The sequence below is a fragment of the Aristolochia californica genome, unplaced genomic scaffold, assembly GCF_029961685.1.
Source record: "Aristolochia californica isolate CCGP_79_NKW_82.1479 unplaced genomic scaffold, dmAriCali1.0.hap1 SCAF_12, whole genome shotgun sequence".
Taxonomy (NCBI): Eukaryota; Viridiplantae; Streptophyta; class Magnoliopsida; order Piperales; family Aristolochiaceae; genus Aristolochia; species Aristolochia californica.
The window spans coordinates 28,598,573-28,615,005 of record NW_027181793.1 but is presented as its reverse complement, the minus strand read 5'-3'; the positions used below and the strand labels follow the sequence as shown (position 1 = coordinate 28,615,005).

At 39.9% G+C, this 16,433-nt stretch overlaps 2 protein-coding genes across 2 annotated transcripts; both read right to left on the bottom strand.

The window, feature by feature from the left end:
• Window positions 1-41: 41 nt before the first annotated feature.
• LOC137945291 (DNA topoisomerase 2-like) lies at window positions 42-6,903 on the bottom strand. Its single transcript, XM_068791106.1, has 21 exons — window positions 6,257-6,903; window positions 5,473-5,765; window positions 5,321-5,387; window positions 4,950-5,220; window positions 4,644-4,840; window positions 4,350-4,559; window positions 4,143-4,256; window positions 3,944-4,057; window positions 3,688-3,852; window positions 3,418-3,603; window positions 3,155-3,310; window positions 2,907-3,040; window positions 2,644-2,812; window positions 2,385-2,564; window positions 2,114-2,300; window positions 1,982-2,031; window positions 1,483-1,896; window positions 1,218-1,389; window positions 1,075-1,130; window positions 876-984; window positions 42-785 (listed from the first exon to the last, which is right to left on the bottom strand). Exons 1-21 carry the CDS (start codon window positions 6,836-6,838, stop codon window positions 226-228), a joined length of 4,386 nt encoding a protein of 1,461 aa, XP_068647207.1. The 5' UTR covers window positions 6,839-6,903; the 3' UTR covers window positions 42-225.
• Window positions 6,904-7,871: 968 nt separating this feature from the next.
• Window positions 7,872-12,156, bottom strand: LOC137945249 (leucine-rich repeat receptor-like tyrosine-protein kinase PXC3). Its single transcript, XM_068791033.1, has 2 exons — window positions 8,758-12,156; window positions 7,872-8,675 (listed from the first exon to the last, which is right to left on the bottom strand). The coding sequence occupies exons 1-2, from the start codon at window positions 11,102-11,104 to the stop codon at window positions 8,350-8,352; spliced, it is 2,673 nt and encodes an 890-aa protein (XP_068647134.1). The 5' UTR covers window positions 11,105-12,156; the 3' UTR covers window positions 7,872-8,349.
• Window positions 12,157-16,433: the final 4,277 nt, after the last annotated feature.

Here is a 16,433-nt window from a genome sequence, read left to right as displayed (position 1 = left end):
TCATGGTCACTGTTCAGAATCAAGCATGGTAAAGGCTGAGATTATGAAGATTGAATTTATGTTGAAAGAATATTTATTCTATTAATTCCTCGTGGATCGAGATTCGTTGAGGGTTTTTACTGCTCTCCTTTCTTTCCTTAAGAGCAGAAGAGTAAACTAGATTACAAATTTGGCATTTCCAGGTGGTCGTTAGAACTTAGAATGGAGTCCCCTTTCCTCTACAGTTCAGTCATCCGCCCCGTCGAAATCAGAATCATCCGTCGCAGCAGCTTCCTTCTCACTGTCCGAGTCGCTCAGAACGTACTTGGCCAGCACCCTGTTCGCCCTCTGTGGTCGGGCCCTCGTGGCCACAACGGCCGTCCCCGATGAATCAGGAGAGCTTTCTTCCTCCTCTTCATCGATTATATTTCCCAGCAGCGACCCGCTCTTCTTATTGAACGGAGACGCCCTCATCTTTCTCACCTTCTTCTCCGGCGAGATTGTTGTAGTTTCAGCCACCTTCAGCATTTCGGTCATCAATTTCTGGGTTAACAGCGTCTTCTTTCCCGCGCCAGCCGCTGCTCCTCGCTTTCTTGCCTGCCCCTGCCCGGTTTTGGCATTTGCATTAGCAGGCTTTCTTCCTCCCTTCTTACCACCTTTTGGCTCAAGCCCTGGCTCTGGTGCGTTGTCCTCTTCCTCCATGACCTTTTCGTTATCATCATCTGAAATCTCAGTGATTGTCGAAGGAGGCTTTCTTGAGGTGGTCCTTTTGGCGGGCTCCTTCTGTGGCTCCTCGGCCTCTGTAGCTGCGATATAAACGACGAAGGCAATTAAACCACTGGGAAAAAGTGGTCAAAAGAACTGAAATATGAGGGCTAATTAGCTCGATCAAAAACCTGTCTGATCACTTGGCGAAGAATCTAGGTTATACGCAGCCAAACGTTGTCTCAGCTCAGGAATGTCATCCTCATCCTCGTCAGTATCAACTGAGGTAGCTCTTCCTTGCTGATGAAATATCCAAGTCAGAACATCAGGAGAGAATCTCAAAACAGATACATTTCAACATGGTGGCACCTGAAAAGCAAAATCACCCACCTTTTCTGCAGCAGGTTTCCTCGAACGTCCCCTGCCTTTGGGTTTTGCTGCCACTCCTACAGAACAGGTAGACATATTAATAAGGTAATTCCCTATCAAATTCCAGTCTCTTTATCAAGTTGTCATCAATGGTCTAAGCTTACCCATCTCGACGGTCGCAGCCTCTGACATTACAGACTCAGCTATTGTCTCGGAATTATTGACCTTTTTCGTGTTATTTTTCCTGGGGTTCTTCACATGTCGAGAAACCTTTGTACCACCTTTTCGGGTACCCCAATTTTCCTGCATCGCTGCTGCATCTCTCTCGTCTTGCTTCTGCATGAGAAATCGAAAGTTTGAAGGATGAATGGAACGAGTACTAGAAACCGCCGCTTCAAATTTAGATTTAAAACTATCGCGGATACATACATCGAGTTCCTGGAGAAAAGCATCAAGATCCCTCATCCATAAACCTTCTGGGGTCACTCCCTCTAGTTCTTCGAACTCTTTTCTTATTTTATCCTGCTGTGCCAAAAGGTCTTGCACCTTTTCAAGAGTCAAGCTCCCAATAGGCATCGAGAGCAGATAATCGTAATCGCTAGATTGCACAGCTACGGTAGCGGCTACCTCCTGGTCTCCTTCAGCCTCTTCTGACTCAGCAGCATCTTCAGCGTTCTTCGGTTTGTTCGGGAATGGAGTGAAACCTTTCTGTTTCAACTCGAGGAACAATTCAGCTCTCTTCCTGTTACTGACAACAATCTCTCCTTGCACCACTCCCAGGATGAACCTGACTTTGTTATCTACTTTCAACAAATCAAGTTGAAGATTCTCGAGCAGCGCTTTCTGCAAATAATAGCAAAAATTAACTGTTGTTCATGACACAAGACAAAGAAAAATAAGTTCGTACGAACATAAACAGAAGGCTCACCTTTCTTTTCACATAATATTCAAACCTTAACGGGACAAACTCCTCCAAGACTGTAAAAAAACAAAAGAACCAGATCAGAAAGAGCCAGAGATAGATAAATAAAATCTGATTAGCAAGACTAAATCAACTTACTCTGTTCAGGGTTGTCATACTTCTTGATGACTCCTCTAGGATCAAACAAGTGCATGTTACTCGTACTAATCGTAGAAGTTAGTCTGAACTTTTTCATCGGTCCTTCTTGCCTAACAAATTGCATGGTTTCCTCAGTAAGGAAAACATCAAAAAGAATTGAAGCGACACCACAACTGTTATTGAAATCCTGAAAACACCAGAATTTGTCAGGAAGAAATTCCCGAAATTATTCTTGGTTTTACTTGCCAAGAGAGATGGGTCTATAATTTACCGTTATAAATGGATCCTTGGTTTTATCACTTCCGATGACCGAGGCCTTCAAGAACGTGTCATATTCATCGGTCCATCTTCTGATTGGCAGCTCAGTTATCCTCAAAGCCGTTTCATCAATCTCCTCTACGATGCCACTGACAGTATATGATTCCTTGGACGATGATTTTTCAATCTTGCCCTAATGCATGTAGACATCGTTTAGTTTTAGCACATAAATGTCCGTGTTCATAATGATGAAGATAACGGGACAAAGTTACCTTGAATCCGTTATACCAGGGGTGCATGGGTACCATGGATTCACCGCTTAACAAGCGTTTCACATTAGCGACAATGTCCCGTGGGTCGTAATTGGGGATGTAAGTGCTCCAACCAGTTCCAATTCCTTCGCTTCCATTTACAAGAACAGTAGGTATAATAGGCATGTACCTGCAGTAACATTAACGACGAACCAGCATAAATCTTTTGTGAAGAAGGAAGGTGTTTGAAGTTTAACAGTGATTGAGATCCTTAGCTCGTTTACCAAGTAGGTTCGATAGACAGCCCATCCTCATTCATGTAGTCCAAAAGAATGTCATCATCTTTCGGGAACAAATAACGAGTCAAAGGCGACAGACAAGTATAAATATACCTAGCGCTTGCATGATCTTTGCCCCCCTGTAACAGAACGATTTGAGGAAATACAGGATTAGTTATTAAGCACTGGTTCGAAGACATGTTCAGAACTAAGAGAAACTCTGCAATGTGAGCTGTTCCACGGTTGTTATATACCTGTTGGCGACTCCCAAACTGGCCGTTAGGTTGCAGAAGATTAATGTTGTTACTGCCAACAAAATTCTGTGCCATCCCAATTATGGTAGAATTGAGACTCTGCTCACCGTGATGGTAAGCCGAGTGCTCCGACACAAAACCAGAAAATTGGGAAACCTGTATTGATAAGAAATCCCCGTAGGAATGAGTACTTAGTCCACATCTTCGTAATCAAAGAAATCGCAAAATTTTGAATGCAACTACTCGATGAATCGAAATCGCACCTTAATCTCCTTCACAAAGTTTCTCTTGAAAGAACAAAAAAGAATCTTCCTCTGGCCCGGCTTCAGACCATCAACCATGGATGGTATCGAACGTTGTAAATCCGCCATAGAAAACAATATCAGCTCCTTGTTGACAAATTCACTGTATTTGATGAGCTTCTCCTTCTGATCAAGGTGGGTCCCCGGCTGTTTGAAACAAACAGTTCCTCTATTTTCAGAAATGAGAAAGGAGGTAAGTGACTACCTAATTTCTAGTATTGCAGAGCGTACCTCAAACTGACGAAGCCAATCCTTTCTTGCCTCTATCTTTTTCTTGCTGAATGCAAGCTCAATTGCGTCCCCGTCTTGATCGTCCGCCCATACAAAATCCTTCTTGTGATTAGCAATTTCTCTGAAATATGCTCTCCCTTCCTCACTCGTATTCGTCCCCAACCCCTGTCACCAGATATTTGACAAGCATCAGTAAATAGTTGGAAGGCATTATCAATCAGATTGGCCAGAACTATCTGAGCTTCGTAAAACAGACCTTATAATACTTAACACTCCAACCTTTGGCGTTTCCTCCCAAGCTTTCCTTCCATGTCTCGTATTCGGGCATCGTATAAAATGACATGACTTTCTTAGTTTTGTTATTAGTAGCCTGAACATTACAGATTGTTAGTGATCGCTGAGTAAAAAAATCCATCACTCAAAACTTTATCTAAAATCACGATCTTTGTCTTAACCTTAACAATGGGCGTGATGAACTCCACCAAAAAAGAAGGGATTTTGAGCAATGAAGGCCAGCACGAATGGAAGAAATTTATCAGCAGACCCTTGATATGGGATCCATCATGATCCTGTGGCGAAAGGATTTAAGAAAAAAAAAAGCAGCACATTAGATCTAAAAGAAGGATGACGGATTTTCAAGAATCCACATTTCCAAAACTCACCTGATCAGTCATAATCATTACATGGCCATATCTCAAAGATTTGGCATTCTCGTATTGTTTGTTCTGCTGCAGACCTATTATTTGCTTAATGTTTTGAATTTCTGCGTTCTCCATCAACTGCTTATGCGATGCTTCTCTCACATTGAGAAGTTTCCCTCGAAGTGGGAACACACCGAAGTAATCACTACCCACCACATCAATGCCAGCAACCTGTAAACATAACAGATACAATAACATGTTACTGTATAGTTCATGACTGCCTTACATCGATGGCACTATAGTTAAATTGTCTACCGCAAGAGTCTTTGCTGAGTCTCCTTCTGTTAAAATCAGTGTACACTTATCAGAGTTCTTCCCACCAGCCTCATTTGCATCTTTGAGCTTCTCAACAGACACTCTCTGTTTCTTGCTTCCATCCGTTTTCTTCAGTTCCTTGCTCTGCTTAAAATTGGCCCAAGATAGAAGGCTCTCCACGATTCCTGACTTACAGACTGAAACAAAAAAAGACACAAGATTAAGGAACTACGATCATTGTTGTTTCTTTCTCCTTTTTAATAAGAATGAAACTATGAGAGGAATAAAAAGTGGAAGGAGCCTGACCCTTTTTTAGGAAATCATCTGAAAGCTCGCATTTTGATCCGAAAGAGCTTTGACGAGTTGTCAAGGTTTCTTTTGTCTGTGAATCAAATGCAGGGTTGTCAATTAGAGCATTGACAAAGACCCACAAATGGTTTCTCGCAGCATGTGGTTTCAAGTTCGCGTTTTTGTTTTTCTTATTCACGACAGTCACTAAATAGTTCGTAATCTGGTTGGTAACGTATTCCACATGGGTTCCACCCTTGATTGTAGCAATTCCATTGACAAAGCTGACCTGGTCGAGACACCCAAGGGGATCATTAGTTCTCATGTTTCATGTTTAATATCACGAAGCCCATAAACCGATTAGCTTCATCAAAATGTTTATTTGGTACCTGTTGAAAATGCCCATCACTAAGACTTGCACACACTTCCCACCTGTCGTTTACTTTCTCTATGATTCTGTTTCACAGAAGAAGTAAGATAAGAAACTGTTTCCATTGTTGAAACAATGATGAATTGGGCAGCTTAATGGGCTAGAACAGACCTGGGGAGCTCCTCTTCTCTGGATTTGTTGGCAGATTTAAGATAGAGATTGACGTAATCTTGAAATGACTTAACTGGTACTCTTTGTCCATTTAATTCAACTTTAACTGTCTTGCCCAGTGTCCCAGCCAAGTCCACCACTCTCTTCTTCATTAGTGCAACTACATCATCTTCCAGATGAGTCATGTTGAATTTAGCTAAATCAGGCTTAAATGTAACTTTCGTCCACTTATCATTTTGCTTGCACTTGGTAATGACGGGCTCCGATTTGTTTCCCATGTTGTTGGAGAAAACCTTTGCAAAAAAGGAAACCAAAGCAGGCATCAAACAACGCCAGATTGATAGTAAATTCTTGTTGAGAGATTTTGAACTGTTGAGACTTAGATCTTGAAAGAAGTAAGAACATAAACATCAAAAAAATTGTGAACAAAGTCCGTGACTATTGTTTCATTCTCTATTTCAAGTCCCCTAATAAAACAAAAGTAAACGACATAATTTCAAGGGGTTATTGTAAGGTTAGGAAATACAAAGTCAAGAATAGAAAATTTCACTTGCTAATTATTAGCAAGACGATTATACACCACATCTAAATTACAGAAGTAAGGAACCCTAATGATTGAAAAAACATGATCTACTAAAAGGATGCAGACGCGAGAATTTTTTTAGCAGAACTAACGTGAAAAACTCAAACAGAGCTAACATAAGAGGAAGGAGGGCATAAAAAATGCAAGATTAAATATAAACACAAATAACCCGTAAAAGACAAAATCATAGATCCAAAATACCTGCTTATAGCTCTTCTGCCGCTTCCCATCCGCCGTGTGAATGATAAACTCCGTCGAAAATATATTGGTTAGCTTAGCGCCATACCCATTTCTGCCTCCAGTAGTCTTCTTTACAGTATCATCATAATTACTACTTGTCAACAGATGACCGAAAATCAACTCAGGCACATAGACACCTTCTTCTTGGTGCATCTCCACAGGGACACCATCTCCGTTATTATAAACACTAATAAAGTTGTGCTCAGCATCGATATCCACTTTCACGGAATCCATGGAGTGGTCTCGCTGCTTGTTATCAGCGGCATTGACGAGGATCTCATCAAAGATCTTGTAAAGGCCAGGGACATAGGTAATGGAACGATAAACCATTTCACCGGACTCAAAGACCCACAGAGTTTGCGTGTGTTTCTCAATTGATCCGATGTACGTGTCGGGACGAAGAAGGATGTGTTCTAGCTGTGTTTTCTTCTGATACGTCTCTTCGATGGTCTTCTTGCCAGGCAGGGGAGCGGCGTTGCCGGTGGTGGAGTTAAAGGCGCTGCTGGTCTGTAGAGGCAGCTTCTTTTGAGTGGCGGCGGCCATGGTGGTCTGGGGAAGGGGAGAGACAGACAACGAGATTGTGTCTTGAAACAGAAAGGAAGGATTGAGCTTCGATTGAAAGGAGACGGGGAGACAGGGCGAGCTTTATGCAGTCGAGCAGTCGCAGGAGGGAAAAGAGCAAGATTCAACGGTTGTGTGATTTGAATTTGAATTGCGACACATTTGAAATGAACGGTGGATTAGAATTGGCAGCGATCGAACGGCTCTCGATTCTTATTATCAGATCTTCAATCGTCCAGAAGCACTTGCACGTGCGAGTCATTGCATATGAAACCGGAAGGAGGGAACTATTCAAATGTGAGCCTTCTTTATAATTCTTGTTCTCCTGATTTGGATCTTGTGAAAAAGGATAAGTGGAACGGAGGAGAAGACGGAAACTTTCATCGCGCTCAAGAGGATAGGAGAAATAGGAGAGGGAGGAAACCGTTTCATCCTTTCATTTTTCACACAAGGACATGGAGTGAGTTGGGGTATTCCCGAATGAATGAAGAGGGTGAGAGAGGGGGGGGCTTCTCAGTCACTTTCTGAAAGGGTATTTTTAATGTTTATAACAGAAGAGAAGGGGTGAGTATAATGAATTTATTAAGCTACAAAGCATTGAAATTATCAATATTCCCACTATAATGGATTTTTTTATTTTTCCTTGCTACATGTTTAGGTTTGGATTATTATCCTTTCCGATATAAAGAGTGATTCCAAGTATATCATGGATGGATTGTGGTCCAGAGTAAATTAAGTTTACTCTCTAAATAGAGATGGATAGGTCTCTTGATCTAACAACTAGTGTTCATTCATGGAGAAAAGCCAAAAGAAAGACATCTTCTACTAAAAACTACTTTCCGGAGCAGAGACAGAAGGGAAGATACAAGCCAGTGGACACAGCTACAAGTTACAAGTCTGGAAGATTAGGCAAAAGTATGCGGAAGATTTGAGGCATTGACATGCCCCCTAAAATTAAAAGACAGAATAGTAGTTCCCTTTATCTTCATCTCTGTAGTTTCGATGACTTCTATAGTCACTGCAAGAACTATGGATAGAATTCAGCAATGAAGAACATACACGCTTAGTTTTCCAAAAATATAGCTTACAGAAGATGAAACCGGACGTTCCTTTCGAGAACTTACAAGATATCATAAGCTTTGATCCTCAAACTGCTGAGTGTTGAAAAATATACATCCATTTCCTCTGAACCCAACCAAATGCCTTTGCCCTGACACAGATCTAAGTCTGCTTCTAATAAACATGGGAAGTATTTTTGGAGAGGATCCTTACAAGTCCTTTAGTAGTTGAGATCCCTGTCACATGAACCCATCATTTTTTTATATCGCTTCTCCCAACCCGGCTTCACGGTCTGTCCTCTCAGCACATAATATCTATGCAATCCTAGCTACTCACACAGCCTAAGTTCGGTCTCCAACCAATCGAGAATCACACGAGTATCAGTTTTTCATTCGATTTGGCACTAGATCACTCCAGAAAGGATACATGCCCTGTCAGTTTTGTTCAACTTCCTTGAGCATCTCCACCACTTTCTTCATTTTGGGTCTTTTGGCTGGTGTAGAATCAGTGCAGAGTAAGGCTACTTTTAGAACTCCAAGCATTTGCTTCCTCCAAGTAAAAGATACAGTGCTTAGCTTCGAATCCAGTATCTGCTCTGGAGTCTCTCCCCTAGTTGGTGCACTGTGGACCCACTTGACCAGATCAACCCCTTCACCAAATGCTTCATCAACTGGAGTTCGGCTCGTGAGGATTTCAAGTAACACAACTCCATAGCTATAGACATTACCTGGTGCAGTTACTTGCATTGTATAGGCATATTCTGATACAAACAGAGAGAAAACTAAGTAAACAAACAAAAAAGTAAAAAAAAGGAAGGAAGAGAGATGAACAATGTGTCATACCTGGCGGGATATAACCAAATGACCCAGCAACAGCACTAATGCTTCCAGTGCCTTTTGATGGGTCCAATAGCTTAGAAATCTCAACCTCTCCAACCAAAGGTTTGTAGTTGGCATCGAGGAGAATGTTAACCGATGAGATATCAAGATGGATAATTGCTACATGATGAAGGAACGTCAACCCTTCTGCTGCTCCAATTGCTATAGAAAGTCTTCGTGGCCAATCAGGCTCAAACTCGCTCCTAGTGGAATTTTGAAGAAGCTGAGACACACTACCATTAGGCATGTAGTTGTGAAGCAACAGGGCAACATCTTCATATATTACAAACCCAATGGGTCTCATCAGATTATCATGGCAGAGTTTCCCAAGCCTCTCAAGCTCCCTGATCATTTTATTCTGGTGGTGGTTTACAGTTCTATCCATTGATTTGAGCCTTTTCACAGACAGAAGAAGCCCTGATGGCATAACAGCCTTGTAAACGGTGCTAAAAGTCCCAGTGAACAGTTTATTTGAATCCTTTAGAGTTGCTTTAACACAACTTTCGAAATCTACCGCTTGCTTCAAGTTCTCGACAAATATATTACTTGCTATTATGGAAGGGGGATTCTGGTTCTCGTCGATTGCATCAGATGCTGCCTTGGCAGCCATTTCTTGTTTTTCTCTCATCATAAACAACAGAACAACAACTGTCACCATGACAAAGACTGCCAAACCCGAACCGATAACTGCTAATATGATCTTGTATGACACTTTGTGATGGTTATAGTCATGATCAGCACCAAAAGAACTTCCACAGGGGGAGCTCAATGGATCACCACATAGGCCTTTATTGCCTGAAAAATTTGCACTGGAGGCCTTTTGAAAAGGTCCAAATGTAGGCACTGGACCCGTCAGCAGATTATTTGAGAAGTCCACCTCTATCAAGCTCATCATGCCCTTAAGTTCAGAGGGAATGTTTCCTGAGAGCTGGTTGTTTGAGACATCCAGCGAGACCAACTTGTCTAGCCTCCCCAGTTCACGTGGAAGTGGTCCATGAAGATGGTTGAAGCTCAAATTCAAAGATATCTGCAGATTCTTGATCCGGCTAATTTCAGGAGGGATGCTACCTGTCAAATAGTTACTACCCATTTGCAGTTCAAGCAATCTTACACAGTTCCCTATCTCATGAGGTATCTCCCCTCTGATTGAGTTCTCACTGAGATATAGAAACTGCAATCTTGACATGTTGCAGAGCTCTTCAGGAATGGTGCCATTGAATCGATTATTGCTAAGATCAAGCTTGTTAAGATTTTTACAACGCGAGAGAGACTTGGGTATGTCCCCAATTAGACTGTTGCCAGAAACAATCAACTCTTGCAGGTTCACAAGCCCCCCAAGCTCATCCGGTAAAGGCCCCATAAATCCGTTATTAACTAAGTTCAAGAGGGTGAGATTAAAACATCTAGCAAACTCTGGGACTATTTCTCCTGAAAGATTGTTATTATCTGCTTCAAAGTAGGTAAGGCTACTAATGTTACCAATATCTTTTGGAATACCCCCAACAAGCTTGTTATTCCCGATTCGAAGATTTGAAAGGCTCTTACAAGTTCCAACCAAGTCGGGAAGATTACCTTCTAAATAGTTCATAGTTAAGACTAGAACTTGTAATTTTCCAGATGCAAAAAGATTCTCAGGGATGGGGCCTACAAGCTGGTTCGAGTGAAGGTTCAGCACTTCAAGTTCAGAAAACAACCCCAGATTTTCAGGAATGCGGCCACCTAAGAAATTCTCATAGGCCGCGAAGACTCTCAACTCAGTTAGACGCCCAACCCAGTTTGGGATAGTACCGTTTAATCTGTTACCAGATAATTGAAATTCTTGCAGTTTTTCAAGATTTCGTAGTTCACTGGGGATCATTCCTGTAAGCACGTTGTCTGAGAGGTTTAATGACTTGAGATTCTTTATGCTACCCAACTCAGACGGGATTGAGCTTAGGAATTGGTTTCCAGCTAAATCTAGATACTCAAGTTTAGTCAATTTCCCAAAATTATCAGGAATTGCGCCTCCGAAGCTATTAATAGAAAGATCTAACCATTTTAAAGCTTTGAGCTCTGAGATTACGGATATGTTACCTTTCAGCTCCCGGCGAGGCAGTTCAAGTCTTTCAACCGATCCGTTCGAGTTGCATCTTATTCCAATCCAAGCGCAGTAGTCAGGATTTTTCACATCCCAACCCAAAACCGACAGCTCTTTCTGAAGGGCAAACATTGTTGACTGATCGCTATGCTGAGAAGATACAAGCTGGCTGATCACCGAAAAGCATAGTGGTAAAAGACAGAACCAACGGATAAGGGCCATCAGTGGGTTCATGTGTTGTGCAAGCTAAGCTTCGATCAAAAAGACCCCCTTTCCATCAAGAAATCATCTCTTCCCTCAGACCCATTTATCACCAAAAGGTTAGAAGGAAGGGCTACATAATACTATAACAGCTTGTCTCTGTGTCAGTCATCAAGAATAACAAGATAGGAGACAGAACTGAGAGCTCCCAAAGTGAAGAAACTCTTCCTCGTTAGAAAATCAAACGACCGATTGCTGGTTGCAGTTAATCCGGTCCGACAAATGCTACTTTGCCTAGAAGGCAAAGTGACAATGACTTGAGAATGAGAACCAGTTTTCCTCGCAACACCCTCTGTACATGGGTACAAAGATTCTCCTTTTGCCCAAAAAAGGGAAAAATAAAAGTCCCGACGAACTCCTATTCTTTTACTGGACAAACCATGACCACCGAAGAAAACCCATGTTCATTATCGAAAATGTTTCTTTCCTCAAAGCTTCCGCCTGCTGGTCCCTGCGTTTACAATGTCAGCACCCACCACAAATTTCTTTACAGCCCAATTTTCTTACTTTACAAAAGAAAACTTCGTCATGGAGATGGTGAACAAGGTTTCATCAGCTCCGGGACTCACAACGGCTTCCTTTCATTCTCATAACAAGCACCAAAAACCACGAAACTCGAAACCAGACGAGAAGCCCAGCTAAAAAATCCCACTACTGTTAGAGCCGCTCCAGTGCCGCTCAGAGACGAGCCAGCTTTCTCTGGTCTCTAATAAATGAATGCCTTGTTCCTGCAAAAGGGGTGGCAAGTTCCGTCACGAGAAAAGCGCAGCGCTGGTCAATACGTCAGTCAACAGAAGATCTCCAGCGGAACAATTATACTTTCAGCCTTTCAGGGTGAGAGAGATTGGGTCTCCAATTAGATCCCATTCTTTTTTTTCTGTTTTTTTTTTTTTTAATGTAGGCCTACTAATTCTACCCCGATCCTAAAAAGTTCATATTAGTTTCTTCCCGAATTAAAAGATTTTCTTTTAAAACTGTTCATCGCAGCTTCACACATATTCCCGGATCGCAAGAGCTCATTAGAAGTGGTTTTCCGCATCGATTAGCATAACAATTTGGGAACCTACTTTATTCCAGAAATCGGTAATCCAGTTCTTTTGACTGGTTATTAGTTGATTTGATCCTTTCAAAACCTGCAACAAAGAGATCATATGTATCCAATATGATCAACTATGTGCATTCCATACTGGGTTTTCCTGTCCTTCCATGAAAAACTCCGTAGCTTACTGTAATTTTCCTTCACAAATTGAAGAAAAGTAGAAAAATAAACTGCCATCCACCATTTTATCTTTACGACCTGTCATTTTTCCTGTATGTTTTTTCACGTATGATTCCCACCCAATTTTATGGCACCAGTAGTTAATTATGCACCGATGATAACAAATTCTGAAGATAAGCTAAAAAATTCAACTATTTTATGCAGTCTACGGCCTTGATTCAGGGGCTTTACGAGCTTACAGAGGACATAAGAGCCTAGAATGCAGTGAAACCAACCAGAGAACCGAAAAACAAAACCAACTCCAAAAAAGCACCTCGTTTTATGCCTTTGAGATTCTCATAAGACTCTTTGTAACTCTCCCGGCGTTGTTCATGGGAATCATGAACAGGGATTTAGGGGGGCGAGTAATAGTTTGATAAATTTCAATTAATTATTCCTAGAAAACCGCGTTGCTCCCATACTCATCAGTGGCTTCCGGTACATGAAAGAGACGGTTACGTATCGTTTACATTAATCAGCCGGTAATTTCGAAACTCATCGCCGGGCTTGAAAGAGATTTGAGGAGCGCCGTAGGGGAATGACCGACTGAGGCGCCCTGTTTTAAGGCTGAAATCAAGCTGGGTTTATCTAATATATTTATCAATCTTTCTAAGTGTGACTATCTACAAAACATGCTTTACAGTAAAAGTGGACTGAACCCAGAAGGCTGCACCGCTGGTCCGCTACCCTCCAAGCACTGCTTTGGTGCCTTAAAATAATGTTCTACGCACCAACTTTAATTTCTGAAAAAAGATTTATTCACATGGAAGGGACAGTGGGCCCCAAAGTGTAGCGGGTCCCACGATATGGGAGTAGGGAGGTAGTATCCAGGGGACATGGTGGGCACAGCGATGTCGGATGACAGATGACTAGCTCACTCCATGATATGATAAAAAAAAGCTACACGAGAGAGAGAAAGAGAGAGTCCACTTTAAAATTTTATTTTTCAATTTTAAGCATAATTTGTTAAAATCTCTGAAAAAGAAGGAGCAAGTGCTTTCTCTAGCGTGAGAACGACCAAAACGACATGGAGAAAGAGCTGGCAAGTGAAAAAACCCACTGACTTTTTGGCGGGACACGACACCACCGGGCTACCACTCCATGTGGAGAGGGCATGCCGCAGGGCTCCACACTTACCCCTTTTTGTTGGGTCATACGTTTAAAGGGGGAACCGTGACCTGTGAGTCTAATCAAATGGATCGAGTCGGGGCATACGCACTGTAGCAGACATCCGTGGATGGTAGTGGACCTTCTCCTATCATGCCCTGTCTCACCAATTCGACACATCTCCCCCTACTCCCTTGTCCTTCTCTTTCCTTCTTAAAAAAAAAGCGTCTTCAGGCAATCAGTTGTGGCTATGTGCATGGTCTACTCCTTGTAACATCACATTGCAGTTGATCCACGTACCCCATATGTAATATCAGATTGAAAATAAAATTTTAAATTTTCAAAAAATGTAAAAAATGATTGAAGGTGGGAAAGCTTGCTTATGGTAAAGTGAGAAAAGAGAACGGAGAAGAGGCAAAATGATTGAAGGCGTGACGATGACATGGAATTGAAGGTCACTGGAGGCATTAAACTAGGAAAAAAAGAGAAAGTTGGTGCTCCGATTCAAAAGCTAGAGTTTATTTTAGGCGTCTGCGATAATCATATTACGGTCTAAAGTTTCTGCGAAAAGAAAAAAGAGACATCTGAGGACATGATTTCCATGTCTGCCAGAATTCGTTCTCCATGATGTCAACCAAAGTGCTGCCTATTCATGTCCTAATTCCCAACATCTTAGCCTTCCATTTGTGACGGGAAAAATTGATGGCTGCGATCTGAAGGTTGATGCAATTGAACCCAAGTTAGTGACGATGAGAAAGTGCTCCCCATCCAGCTGTTGTCTGTCCTTCCGCATTCAGCCATGGCGAATGAAGATTGAGGAAGGGGGAGAGGGGTTGATCGGGATCATTTGTAGGAGAAGAAGCTTAGCCGCTTATACATTATTAATCTTTTTTCGAGTTTTATAACTAGCCACTAAAAGTTAATCCAGTCTGTTCCCTTCGTATTGGTTGAACCAGATCAAACACCCAGAATCAATGTGAGCACAGGCGAGGCTAAGCCCAGATTTGTTAATGCGTCTTAGTACCAATTGTGAGACTAACTTCAAATAAAATAGAAGAGGTAGTAGCAGAAAGAAGGAGAAATAAATTGCTGAATGAGCGAAGAGATTGTTGGGTTTAGTTCTTCCAACGGAAATAGAAAACTACAAACCCCTCACCTAAATTTCTTTTCGGTTGGAAAAGACGCATTGGAAGCTTGCACAGAGCTTCAACAAGATGGCTAGGAGAAAACTATAAGTAAACCGGCTGGCATAGTAAGGTGAAGGTTTCAGAGAAAGGGTTTTCAGACCAAATAGCAAACCAGCAAAAGAAGTAAGAACTAAACCTTTGGAACCAAAGGTCTCTTTTGTTTGTTCTCTTATTTTTCTTGTGCATCCAAACAAGATAAAATAAACTTATTTGCTTTTTTTTTTTTTTTTTTTTCTTTTCTAGGGGTTCCAACCAAACAGACCTTTGGAACCGTCGAAAATAAAATAAAATAAAATAAAATGGGAGAGAAAGGTATTTTTTATTGTTTGGCATTTTCCACGTGTATCTTAACTAGAGAAACTATTTTCTCTTCCATTATCTCATTTTCTATGGGTTTCCAAATAAAATTAAAGAAACCACTATTCTTTTATTTTATTTTCTACTTATCTTTCTCTTCTCTTCTTTTTTTCTCTCCACTTTTTGTGCTCCAAACACAACCTAAGGGATTAATTAGGAGATATTTATAATTAAACTAAACCAAATATGAGGGGTAAATTACATTATAATATAATTTTAATTAATTAGTTATAATTTATACCATCAATTAAATATTCAATTCAAACAATTATTTTATTAATTAACTAGAAATATTTAATTATTTTTTGAAATAATTATTTAATTGATTTTATTATGTTATGCAAATAATAAAATAATTATTTTATATTTTGTTTGAATAATTAAACAAGCTAAACCTAAAATTTAAATTAGGTCAAATTTTAATAAATTTAATTTAAAACACTTTTAAGTCATAATTAACTTTTGAGTAGTGGCTTAAATTAAGCGGATTATAGTTTTGTTAGATTATGACATCAAATCGAGGCTCGATTAGGCCATTTTCTATTGGGACATTTATCAAAATACTAGATTTCAAATTTTTATTTACCAAAATATCAAAGTCCAAAATTTATTTCCCTAACTTTTTGGATTTCAACTTTGATTGTTCATTCAGAGTGGTCAACTCTCCATGTTAGCACGCTTATCCTACATATCTCCACATTAGCAAACCCTAAAAACTCTACCATTTCATCTTTGCTCCTATTAGTACACTCTAAAAATGAAAGTGACCCAAAACCCATTAGTATGCGTCGTAAGTGGTGAGTGAGAGTGAATTAGCTAGGTAATTCATTTTTACTTGTGCGCCCACTCATTCTCGTACTCTTACATTTGAATATTAAAAATAAAAATTTTGTTTGTATTTTTTATATATTTAAAAGAATAAATTTATCTTAGTTTATTAAGAAAATATAAAATATATTATAAGAATTAAATCTAAGTGTAAATTTATATAATAAAATATCCTCATTTATTTATATAAATTCATAATTTTAATATTATTTTTTATTTCTAATTTAAGAGTGAGACTTTAGATATTACAACAGTAACAATTTGATTAAGTATTTTGATATTATAATAGCAAGTATTTTTAATTATTTATATATATAATTTAAAAAATAAATATTAAAAATATTTATTTATTTAAAAGTATTTAAATTTTATTTTATTCTACTCAAGTAAAGCTATATAAAATAAAATTTAAATCTATTAACATAATTTTAATATAATTAAATACCCTCTTTTTTATTTATATAAATTCCTTGTTTTTAATATTATATTTAATGACTATTTTAAGAGTGAGAATTTAGATATTTTAAAAGTAACAATTTGATTAACATTTTCATATCATAAAACT

What these genes read in the sequence shown, in the direction of transcription:
- LOC137945291 (XM_068791106.1), bottom strand. Translation starts at nt 6,838, where the DNA reads ATGGCCGCCGCCACTCAAAAGAAGCTGCCTCTACAGACCAGCAGCGCC. An exon ending in AGTTTGGGAGTCGCCAACAG is followed by an intron (nt 3,041 to 3,154) that starts GTATATAACAAC and finishes GTTCTGTTACAG; the next exon opens with GGGGGCAAAGATCATGCAAG. An exon ending in GTATGACAACCCTGAACAGA is followed by an intron (nt 2,032 to 2,113) that starts GTAAGTTGATTT and finishes GTTTTTTTACAG; the next exon opens with TCTTGGAGGAGTTTGTCCCG.
- LOC137945249 (XM_068791033.1), bottom strand. Translation starts at nt 11,104, where the DNA reads ATGAACCCACTGATGGCCCTTATCCGTTGGTTCTGTCTTTTACCACTA. An exon ending in ATTTGGTTATATCCCGCCAG is followed by an intron (nt 8,676 to 8,757) that starts GTATGACACATT and finishes TGTTTGTATCAG; the next exon opens with AATATGCCTATACAATGCAA.